This window comes from Sciurus vulgaris (genome assembly GCF_902686455.1).
Source record: "Sciurus vulgaris genome assembly, chromosome: 10".
Taxonomy (NCBI): Eukaryota; Metazoa; Chordata; class Mammalia; order Rodentia; family Sciuridae; genus Sciurus; species Sciurus vulgaris.
The window spans coordinates 9,537,144-9,549,411 of NC_136470.1; the positions used below are offsets into that span (position 1 = coordinate 9,537,144).

A 12,268-nucleotide genomic window follows, 5' to 3' on the forward strand; every position below is an offset into this window, starting at 1 on the left:
ATAAGCAGCAATGAAATCTTTATCAAAATAATCAGTTGTTCCAAAAACCACAAATAAGAACAACAGGAGCCGAACTATACTAAATCAGCAAAGAGCAGGGAGATATAATAAGAGACTGAGTCACTTTTTTACATTCCCTGTCTTGCAAACTCCTCTCGATTATTTTCTTACCCAGCCTGGGGGAGGGCAGGTGGAGAGAAGGAAGGACATTGCTCAGAAAGTTAAAAAAAAAAAAAAAAAATTGACATCACTGGAGTCACATGATTGGCAAGAACCAATTAACATGGACTGTGGAAAGGGGAACAGTTAAATTTGTAATTTGGGTTGTGTGAAAACTTCTTTGGGCCTCATAAACAACCACAGAACCACAAGTTGGGTAGCCTGGCAGAGTCAGAAGTCTGAGCCCGGCATAGTGGTCAGCAGGCAGGACGAATCACACTGAATGCAAACCACAAGGTTCCACAGAGTGGTAAGCATCCTCAACCCACACCCAAGACAGCGCTTTTTTTTCCCCCTTCTTAATCTTTAACAATTTGAATATTTGTTTTCGCGAAGGTACTTTTTTTTCATAGGGCTCAGGGAGTCCCAGTGGTGTGGAGGGGGAGGAAAGGGAGATGCAGGGAGCCAGGGGGAGAGGTGAGGTTGAAACAGTGACCTTTCTTGGTTTTCGCTCTTAAGGTAAATCATTGAATCCCCCGCCTTCAGAAGAGGGTATATTTTCAGAAGGAAGCGATGGCTTCAGACAGCATATTTGAGTCATTTCCTTCGTACCCACAGTGCTTCATGAGAGGTGAGTACGCGCTGGTCTTTTAATATCTACTTTGCTCGCTCTGCATGTAAGGAAATGGCAGCCTGTTGGACCTGGGTGCAGTCCACCTCGGTGCCGGTCGGCTCCCTGTCACTGTGGTGGGAAGAATTCAAACAGAGGCGTGTGATTACGAGGCTATTGGATTACTTATTCATCGGATGGCAGCTCTTCAGAAATGTTTTAATAAATGCTTAGTTAAGCTGCTGAAGTGCTCGGCCGGTGTGTGAGAGCTGTCAAGTGCAAGGAAGTTGTGATGTCCTTGCTTAAAAGTCCTAGAGATTAGGAAGCTTGGCTTTTAGGTGACGGTGCCCTGTGGTGTGGAATGAGTCTGTCTGAGTTATGCTTAACTCAGCGTGCTGTGTGGCCCGGGCTGCAGCCTGCCCCGGGGCTCAGCTGGCACGTGTACTGAGCCGATCGGGAGGGCTGGAGCCAGAGTGGGCAGGAGGAGGCTGACGGATACACCTTCAACCACGGCCACAGCGGCGATGTGCTGTCCCCAAAAGCAGAGCCCAGGAACCCGGCAGACTTGCTTAGGTGAAACTGTCAGGATGGACTTGGACTGTGTTTTGCCTTGTGGCCTCAACTGCAAAGAGGCAACCGGTGTCTTTCAAGAGAGGAAGCAAGCAAGCGAATTTCGCATGTGAGGTCTCTGTCAAAAGGAGTAATGTGGACGTCTCTAAGTCAAGCATTCTTGCAGCTAAAATTGTTAGACTGCACGCTTACAAAGAGGCTCAGCTAGTGTGCAAAACCTGTCTGCATTTTGGCACCAGTGTCTTAAAATATGCAAAGCTGGGGTTGAGCCATGAGTGGTTGTGTGCGTGTGTGTGTGCACGTGTGTGTTTTGTGTATCTTTAGTGGTAAAAGAAGGCTACTCTTAGACAAACAAAAATAATGACATAAAAATGTCACGGAGGCTTCGCAGTGTGTCAGGGCACACGCTTTGACCAATGTTGAGTGTGGCTTGATGGTTTGGCAGAGCCCGGGTGGAGTGGAATGGGATAGAGGAATAATTAATTTTCTGGCTACAAATTCTCAAGCACACCCAAACAGTATCTGTGACTCATTATTTATTCATACAGTCAAGTGTGCAGGGGAATGCAGAGGGTTTGCCAGCCACTGTGTCACCACAAATGCCATTGTGAATGCCACAGAGCTTCTGTGCTTCCGGGTCCCTGAAATTTAAAAACTTGGCAAAGATGTGCGTGTGCGCATGCGCACACATGGGTGCCTGTGTGTGCGCGCGCTCTCGCGGTGGGGTGATGGGGAGGATGGAGGGAGAAGGGAAGAAAGCAAATCATGAACTGATTCCGAGCTTCAGATTAAAGGGTGTTCAAGTGCTCCTTTCCTGGCAGCTGAGGAAATTTAGTGAAGTTGAATCATGCGGACGTGAGTGAGTCACAGGTCTTGCAGAGTCGTGCAGCAGTATGGCAGAGACACCGGCCGGTGAAAAGCTGCCATCTGCCCCCGCGCTGCATTTCCTCTGGGCTGCTAAGAGGCAAAGGAAGCAATATTTGTAGAATAACAGAAAAGAGATCTTCCTGCCTCTACTGGCTTCCAGTACCCCCTCCGACATTTATTGTTTCCTATTTTATGGACTCAGGAAAGCAGATTCAGGAAATTTTTGAACATTCCCCTGGGCAATAAGTTTGGATGTCAGCCTATAGTGCTGGCTCTTGGAGATGTTCTTACTGTCCCAACAGCAAAGATAATTAGGGGACATGGTGACCTTTGCAGACACCAGGAAATAGAAGGAGCGGAGTCCCAGCAGGGCCCCCAGGGCGGCTGTGCCCCTGGAGAGTCATCCGAACTACCCCAGTTGAGGAACAAGGGCCAGCCAGCTTTCAAGGGGCCCACGAGGACAGGGCTTTGACTCACAAGGGCTCGTTTAGGAAGGTCTTATTCCTTCCCCCTGGCTAAAAGGACCTGGGGTTGGAATCTGGACCCTGATAATATAATATGAGATTTAATTTCAGAGGATCGAGTTTAATTGTGACTGCTTCCTGGTTAATTCCATCTCAATGATCCATCATCAACACGAGGGTGTTCATTGTCCAGATTTGCTGTCCACCCAGCTCACCCAGATGGAGAGGTGGAAAACATCACTTTTTTTTCCTTGTGGCGTTTAGACACGACCTTAGCTGCTGAAACTAGAAGCAACACTCTCCCCGCCAGTGAATTGTTCTCCCCCACAGTTCTCTCTGTTCCCACAGCCTGGCCACTGGCAGTGCCCCATGCGGTCACTCTCCTGCCTGTAATTTATAGCCTGTGCTCCCGCCCAGCTGCCCCTGAGAGCCGGACCCAGCATCTTGTTTTCTTCCTGGGATGGTACTTTATCAGTCGGTGCAATTCTCACAGAAGGAAACTCGTAACTCATTTTTAGCCAGATACCAGTGTGGAAATGGGGGGAAAGAGAGACGTGGAACGCAGCAAACCATTGTTCCCTTCCTCGTGAGAGTCAGGCCAGCATCTGAGACGCTGGCACTCGAAATGAGTGTGGTCTACCACAGAGCGTGCGGCTCTTTTCTATCATACCACACCAGGTTCCCACTGGGTTTGCTTAGGCAGGGAGATAAGATGCTATTCAGATTCCCTGGAATGGTCACGTGTGGTTTGCAGCATAAAATTCTTGCAGAACCCCACTCTGATCCCCTTGGAAGGGGTGATGTGTGGGCCAAAAGGGCTGCAGTAGGTGGGGAGAGGAAAAGCCCCGGCACGTACATATTTTTGCAAAATGCCTCAGGTACCCTGGTTCTTAGAAGTGGCTTAGTGGTCTGTGCAAAGTCTGAATGCTGAGGTGCCTCTCAGTTCCTAGAACCACAGGTAGAAATCTCAGCAACACTGCTTGTCACTTGCTTCTGGGTGACTCCAGTCTACTGGGGCCTTTCAAAGGGGACTGAGAATACAAGACCCAGCGTGTGCAGCATGCTGCGACATGAGCACCAGTCTGCCGCTGTTTTAAAAAAATATATCTCTATCCAAACACTTCTTCTAGCCGAACTGAAAACTTAAGATTACAGAGAGCCATGGATTAAACTGTCCGTGCCATCGGCCACCAGGTGAAAGCTATGTTAGTCAGCTCAGGCTGCCAGAACAAAATACCACAGGCTCGGTGGCTTGAATGACAGAAATTTGTTTCTCAGAGTTCTGGAGACCAGAAATCTGAGATGAAGGTGTCAGCAGGGTTGGTTTCTCCGTGGCTGTAGGTATGTCTGTGTCCTGATTTCTTTCTAAAAGGACACCAGGCATGTTGGATTCAGGCCCACACCAGTACCTCAGTCCCCCTAAAGGTCCTCTTTAATAGACCCTACATCAGAAGAGTCCCAAGGGACTGGGGATTGGGACTTCAACCTGTGAATGCTGGGTGGTGGGGTGGGGACACAATGTCCTCTTGAATGGTGTGACTCAGCCAGTCTCGCACTCCTGACCTGTAAGGGCTCTGTGGTGCAGGATCCTGGACGCTCTCCAGGCCGTTGAAGAATCAGACCTCTTGAGATAGGGTTTCAGATCTGAAACTGTCCATGCATTTTGAAACTATTTTTCAAAAGTAAAAAAAAAAAAAAAAAAAAAAGGAAAGAAAAACTATCTAAATATCATATTTGTACCATTTGCTATTTAATGTATTTGCATGCTGATGAACTTTTGAGAAGAACAAAATGGCAATTTTGAGATGCTTTGGCACCAGGGATTGAACCCAGGAGTGTCTAACCACTGAGCCACATCCCCAGCCTGTTTTCTTTTTACTTTGGGGCAGGGTGCCGCTAAGTAAAATGCTTACATTTTAAAAGGGCAAAAAGCAGTCCCCGAAAGAAGCCGCCACCTCAGCTTTGCTTCCTCCACCAGGATCATCACTGAACTTCAGACCATTCCCCAAAAGCACCCATGGGGTTGCAGGGGGCTCACACACTGGGCTCAGGACAAAAAGAAATCAGTGACAGAAACATCTTCAGGAACAGCAGCGAATCCAGGATCTGAGGGCAAGGAGTTTTTTAAAGCTGTTGGAAGAGACCAGCAGTAGGGAGATTCTTCTGTCCTATGGAAATAGATATGGAAGGTATGCTTAGAAGTTAATGTAGCCCCTTGCAGGGACAGCAAGGCTGGCCTGGTGCTGGGACAGAGGAAGTTTATAGCCCCTGCACACACACAGGCCTTCATAGAAAATCTGGGACTTGGCTGGGTGTTTAAGAGTGGCCACTATTACAAGAGGCACAGGCAGGGAGTCTGAAAGTGGAGCATGCTCAGGGACACCATGAGGACCTATTCTTTCTTGTATTTTCTGGTTTTAGTCAAATAGCAGACAGAACTTCTCTGTTGAGCCTCAGTTTCCTCATCTGTCTGCAAAACCAGGACAGCTGCAGTACCTATCAATATAGCAGCTCTGCGGACTGCACTGGATGACCTGTGGAAAGTGATAGGTCCGGTCACATTGGGCAGGCATTTAAGCAATAACCATGGCTACTTATCGAAGATATCAGCTCTTTAAAATGGCAGTTACTTGGTCAACTTCTGTCTGCTCTGAGCAAAAAGAATCCCTGCAGGACGTAGCAGAGAAGATGGGGAGGGTGATAATAAAGAACAGAAAGAAGGGTAGTCTAGGCAGGGGTCCAGCCTTGGCCAAGGCAGAACTGCAGGACCCCACATGGGGCATGGGAGTCTGTGAGCTCTCCAGCCCAGTAGATGGTCTGAAGACCCTTTGGGTCACCCCTTCCTCTCTTTGTCAGTGGTCGTAAAGAAGCCAGAAAAATAGCAAGAGCCCTTTGTGGAATTTCACTTCACAAGCTGAGCTGTTAAAGATGGAGGCTAATTGGGACACGTCACAACATGGTCTTGGGTCTGAACACACAGGGACAGTAGAGGTGGTTCCCCTCACTGAGAGTTCTGAGTAGCTTTGTTTTCTGGAAGGCTCTGCTGAAGGAAAGAGCCATTTGCCTGTTGAACCACGTACAGGTTCTTCAGGGCTCTGAAACTGGCCATTTCCTCCCTTCTGGGCAACATTTGTCTTCAGCTCTTTGTCAAGGCTCAGAGACAAAGCAGCTTTGGCTTCAGGTCTGGTTGGGGGCAGGCGGGGAGGCCCACACAGGAAACTCATGCTCATTTTCAGTTTCTCAGGTAACTTCCCAGTGACCTAGATGAGTCAATAAATGTCTTTGTCTCGTTCAAGTTCTGCAAAAGGAGCTGATAGTGTTCTCAACCAGCTTGCCTCTGAATTACCAAGTTCCTGTTCAAAATCTTTGACCGCCTTAATCCTAAAACGCATCACAAATCTTTTTAGTTTAACACCACAAAGTAATTTTTAAAAATATTTTACATATTTTTTCTTCTTCTTTTTTTTATTTTTTTATTTTTTGGTAGGAAAAGTTATCCTGCCTTTTTGCACACGGAAGTCTGTTTCCAACATTCACTATTTTTTTTTCCCAAATTTTATTCTTTAGAGAAATCTGCAGAAGCAGCTCTGATGCCCGAATAGACACTAAAATCCAAAAACACTTTTCCTTGTTACTTGTCTTCCTCTGTCCCTCCTTCTTATGTACCACCAATTCCTTTCTTATTTTTTTTCTTTTTCTCTCTCTCTTTTTCTGGACCTTTCCCCCAACCTCCTGCAGAAAATAAAATCATGGCGTCCTTGAATGGTAGAGAGGGAACATTTCCTCTGAGATCTTTGCAGACCATGGACATGATCCAGTAGTACTATAAGAAGGCACAGGGGGATGGGGGGCGGGGGGCCTCATGAACACAAAACAGGGTTCAAAACTTATTTTGACACACTCCCATCCTCTCTTGGCTTTCTGGGTCTTTCTCTCTCTCCCCGTACCTTTCTCCTTCATCTCTATTCTCCTGATTATATTGAATGATACCAGAGGAGCTAAGATGGAGAAACCAATGAGTCCTATATTTGAACCCTACCGAAATGATGCATTTTATTACAATGACAAAAAAAGAGTGAAGCTCTTGCTTGGACTTATCTGTAAAAATCGTGTTCGCCTACACGTGAAGGAGAAGCTGGCCACAGTGGCTCTTGGCAGATGGTGCTGGTCTGTGTGTGGAGAGGTGGTCAGTGGCCAGCAACCCAGAGCTGATACAGAGGAATGCAGGGTGCCCCTGCATTTTGACTCCTCCATGCTGAGCCAGGGAAAGATGGCCCCTCACCAGATCTGTCCAGGAAGGAGCTGGGAGACCTTCAGTTCTTCTCCTTTGGTCCTGGTCTTTTCATTCAGGAAAGGAAGCTTCCATATCATGTAGGCTAGAACTGTGTCACAAGTCTCTGGCTGGAAATGGCCTAGGATGATAGAGTTGTCACTTTCTAGCCTGCAGAGTAAAGAACAGCTGAGAGGGAGGAGGAGGATTGGAATTAAGTTAGGCTGTTTCGCATCAGCTATACCCGGCACCGAAGACCCTTCTTGTGCAGGCTGTTCCTTTAGGTCACATCTTGTCGAGTTTGTTTTCTATGTCAGGGGTGTGCTGGAAACACAGCCAGCCCTGTGTATCCAGGGCTTCCTCAGCCACGGGTTCCACAAACTGCAGTTGGAAAATATTCAGGGAAGAAAATTGTGTCTGCACCAAACATGTCCACGCTCTCCCTTTTTGTTGGTCCCTAAACAATACAGTATAACAAGCATGTCCCTGGCACGTCCATGGTATTAGGTATTACAAGTGACCCAAGGTAAGTTCAAGTGTCTGGGAGGAAATGCACAGGTTATAGCAAACACTCTGCATTTTATGTAATGGACTTTGGTCTCCAGGAGGTTCCTAGAATCCATCCTCCACCCCCACCTGGGACACTCAGTTCTTCCTCAGTCCTTCTTGGAATGGTAGATGGATGATGGGGGTGGATATTTATTCTTGCCTAAATTGCAAGCAAAATAATAGGAAGTGGGGTGGGGTGGGGCAGAGAGCAGGATTAATGGGAGACAAGGTCATAAGAATTTTCAATGTCAAAGCCCAGAATCACACTCACTCACCACGGTTGTGAGCAAAATGAACACAGCCCATCTCTACTGGAATGGTGCACATCAGAGCCACCATGCCTGCCTCAAATAGAAGAAATTATTCTCTCTCTTTTTCTCTTCCTTATTCTTTTGAATTCTCAAAACTCCATTACCCCAAACCCTAATATCTCTGCAGATTGTGTGTGTGTGTGTGTGTGTGTGTGTGTGTGTGTGTGTGTGAGTGTGTGTGTGCACTCGCGCATGCACGCACCCACTGGGCATTGAAGCCAGAGCCTCACACATACGAGGCAAGTGCTCTACCATTGAGCTGCATTGCCAAGCCTCTATCGAATTTCTTAAGTGAAACTTTCTTTCAAATGATCCCCACTGAGTTTACCTAAAGGTGTTCTTATCTTTCATAGAGATATGAAAGGCAGATAGCAGCCCTCTGTCTAGGAGATGTAATGCTGATCTCTACCTTGTATTGCTGCAAAGACACATTATTTTTGCTTTGTAATTACTGGCCCTGTCTACTTCCTGAATGTGGATACAAATCTCTGTCCCTGAGTCAATGCTTGGTTTTAAAAAATTGAGAAAAGGAAAGAAAGTCCTTATTCAGGTTTTTACTTGCAATAGGAAATAACACAGACCTTCCATTTTGCAAGATCAGGGTTCACTCAGAGGATTGTGGATCTTGTACACAATGCTACCTTCCCATTTCATGCTCTTTGCTGTCTATTTTTTGATGGACTTTATTTTAAACAGACATTATAGGGACTCCAATGGAAGCATTTTGGGGTCACCAGAAATAGAAATCTCAGTCTCCTAGTTGGTATTGCTCAGCACTCTACTGATTTCAAGACTGATGCCTCTTTGTGTGAACATGAAGCCTGTGTTAAATTGATTCTAGTCCAGGCTCCATGTGCCAGGTCTGGAAGCCATGTCCACCAGGAGAGAGAAAGAGTCACTTCTCACATTCTGCAGAGTTGCTGCTTTCCCTGGTTTGTCAGCCTTCCAGCTTGTGTTCCTGGTCTTTGGGTGTTCCTTGTGGACGCTGATTCCTCAAAAGAATCTTTTCTGGTCTTAGATGGAGAATGCATTGATCAAATGTGAGCAGTACCTCAAATATAACCTGGGAGCAATGCCACAAAGCAGCCTCTGTCTTCCCTCCTTGGAAGTCTTGATGGCACTGACTTTCTGCTGAGAATGTATAAGATTTTGCAGACCAGGCACATGGTTAATAGTAGATCCTGAAGAAAGATCTAGAAAATATTGCAGTAGTCAACTTGCCAGATAGGGGTGTCTTAAAAAGAGCAAACAAAAGGACCCTGAACACGTTGCATGTCATGCTGGTCACATTGCATCAGGGGTAAGTTGTACTAGGGGAGGCAAAAGATGACGTCAAAGAAGCTCTCTCCTTGCTCAGTGAAGGAGCGCCTCCCTTTCTTATGCAAATTTCATAACACACGGAGCCTTCCATGTTTTTTATTCCTATAGCCTCAGAAGGTGCAGAGAAGAATGCAGGCTAGCTGAAATGCCTTGGTCCAGGTGTCCTTTTCCCGGGGAGCACTTTCGACACCAACCTCAGTCTGCTGTCCTTTCTTACACAGCTTCTGTTGCACTTTGAACTCCACACACCAAGCCCCCCTCCCACACCATCTGCAGGCCTCATCTGTGTGGTTCACTAATAGTCGCAGCTGAGCTTGACACGAACCCACTTTGAAAGTATGGAATTTATAAAATCTGAGGCCACATGCATGTATGAAACCATGAAGAGGGGGCGAGGTGGTTATGCCCTTCAGGATTTGGCTCACAGCTCAGCCCTCTTCCTACTGTGGCAGGAATAGGTGAAAACGAGATTGTGTAGACATCGCAGGTAGGAACAGAAACTCAAGCTGCTTTTTTATTGTTGTTGGATCCAGTGTGTATAAAGATCAAAAGAGCGATTGCCCTCAAGTCCCAGAGGAAAGAAATGTTAGCAACCTTTAACAAATATTAGGACGGCCAAGGGTGTGGGACCGTATAAAAATGTAGACCTGCCAACAATGGAAATTCTGTTCAACTGTCAATCACCCCACATCATTACTGCATTTGAAAAGAAAAAAAAAAAAAAGACTCTGCCTTCCATATGCTTTTCCTGGGTAATATTCAAAACAAAGACACAATGGCATAATTGTGTCACAGAGGTAGATGAATCTGTTTAAAACACAATGAACTATGAGAGATCTGAACTATGAGAAACACTATCCTCACCTGATGGAGATTTGTCAGTTTTACGTGTGTGCATGTTTTGTGTATGTAGTTGTGTACAGTAGTTTTGTATAGTTTCCGTGAGGATCTGAAATAATATATAACTACACATACAGCTATTATATATAACTGTTTCTTCAAAACTTTTAGAAAGAAAGATTAAAACGCTCTCTCCTTAGGGCCTCAGGAGACCTTGGACTTGTCCACGGTCCCACAGTTGGACAATACCTGAGTCAGAACCAAAAACCAGGTCTCCTTGGCTTCCACCTATAGAACTTTGCAGATACTGGACTGATGGGACTGAATCCATTTGAGAGTCCAAATAATTAGCAGACTCCAAAATCCTCTTGATTTCCTCGGCCTTGGATAGACCCCAGTCCCCTTGCAGATGAAGCAATAACTTGGGGGACATGTGAGGGTCCTCAAGCCCCTAGGACCTTCCTCAGGCTGCATTAGGAAGGCAGCTGTTCCAGAAGCCCCTCCACTTCACTGAGCCCTTTGCGTGTTCTCTCCCACAAACCCAGCTCCCCCTTCCCACCACAGCCCACCCGCCATGGGCCAAGTCACAGTGAACCAGGTTGGTGTGGACAAGCGTCCATGGCGAAATCTAAGCAGGCAGAATGCAAATGTGCACGTCGGTGCAGAAGGGATGCTTTCCACCCAGCTGCCAGGCTCCCGCTGGACAGCAAGGGCCACTGGGAAGTGAGAGGAAGTCACTGCTCTACAAAATGTGACTGCAGACTCCTGTCCCCGTCAGGAATAAATGTCCTCACAGCTCTGCTCAGTAGAGGATCATATACTCAGAAGCGGCCTCTCTCTGAAAAAAACAAAGCTCTCGCGTGTGCCCCTCCCCTCACACACATGCACACACACAGGGGTGGGGGGCATCACTCAAAACCCTCGTGCTTTGGGGAACCCCCTGGAACTTCTCCCCAGGCCGCACTGCCTCAGGCAGAGCCCTCCCCAGGCAGCAGGTGCTGCCCAGGGGCCTTGGCCTCCTGACTGTGCCTCAGATGAGGAAAGCTGCTGAGTGTGCCCCACAATCCACGCAGTTATTTACTGACAAATTACATGCCTGCCCTCCTGCACCAATATAATTATAGCATCCACCTTATAAAGCACATCCCCAAATGAAAATTAAAAAGAGATTTGCAAACTTCAAACATAACTCGTGATACTTCTCAGCCCTCCGTGGTCACCCAATTTGAATCAGAAAGTCCCCACAGGCCTACAAATACTGTGTCTCTGCTCCCTTGGACTCAGCCTCTCTCTTCCCCCAGAGGCAACAATCCAGAAAGATCTAGAAGGAGTCATGCTTTTTTTTTTTTTTTTTTAATTTCTTTTTCTTGTATTTTTATTTTTTTTTAATAGAAAGATCTGGAAGGAGTTATGTTTTCTTCTTTTAATTTCTTTTTCTTGTATTTTTCTTTTTTACAATAACATATATATTTAATTGTCAGATGCACCAATTTCAGAGAAAACTAAGGTTTTGGAAATGCATGATATTATCAACAAAAATATCTTTTTCTTTCTTTTTTTCTCTATGGTATGAATGTACCATAGTGTGTTTAACCAAATCACCTGTGGAAGAACATCCAGGCTGTTTCCAGTTTGGGGCTATTAATAAATAAAGCTGCTAAAATTATTCACGTATAAATTTTTGTATGAACATAAATTCTCCCTTTTCTGGGATCAGTGCCAAGTGGTGCGATTGCAGGGTCATGCAGTAGTTGCCTGTTTGGTTTTTTAAGAAACTACTGAGCTGCTTTCCAGTGACTCTCCCATCTGATGTTCACACCCCCGGTATATGAGGGATCCAGTTTCTCTGCTTCTTTACTGATCTCTGTTGTCACCAGTCCTTTTTTAAAATGCTTTTATTAGTGCATTATAGTTATTCATAATAGTAGGGTTCATGCTGACATAATCGTGGATGCATGGAATTTAATTTGCTCCACGTCAGTCCCCAGTGCCTCCTCTTTCCCCACCTCCTCCCTCTTCCTGTTCCCCTTCCTCTGCTAGAAGGATCTTTCTACTTATTTAGTTTTTATTTAGTACTTTATAGCTACACGTGAAGGTGGAATTCACTGCTGTATATTCATAGAGGTACCTAGTGTGATTTTGTCAAGTTCAAGAAATGGGGTTTAGTTCCACAAGTTGTCTCTGGGGGAGTCTGGGAGGGGGACAGGCCTGAGCAGCAGAAAGGTGGGGTGGGGGGCTTTGGAATCCTGTGGCTTCTACCCTGTCGCCAGCTTTACTACCTGTGTGAACTTGAACCATTGACTCAACC

The 12,268-nt window shown here is 46.2% G+C and overlaps 1 protein-coding gene across 4 annotated transcripts in view; it reads left to right on the plus strand.

Annotated features, from left to right (window-relative positions):
- The first annotated feature begins 334 nt into the window (after positions 1-334).
- Positions 335-12,268, plus strand: part of RUNX1 (RUNX family transcription factor 1) — a 229,279-nt gene continuing 217,345 nt past the window's right edge. For all 4 annotated transcript variants that reach the window (XM_079154937.1, XM_079154940.1, XM_079154938.1 and 1 more), the window contains exons 1-2: positions 335-469; positions 679-790. In XM_079154937.1, coding sequence (XP_079011063.1) covers positions 733-790 — 58 coding nt within the window. In that variant the 5' untranslated portion in view covers positions 335-469; positions 679-732. The remainder of the gene's footprint in view (positions 470-678; positions 791-12,268) is intronic.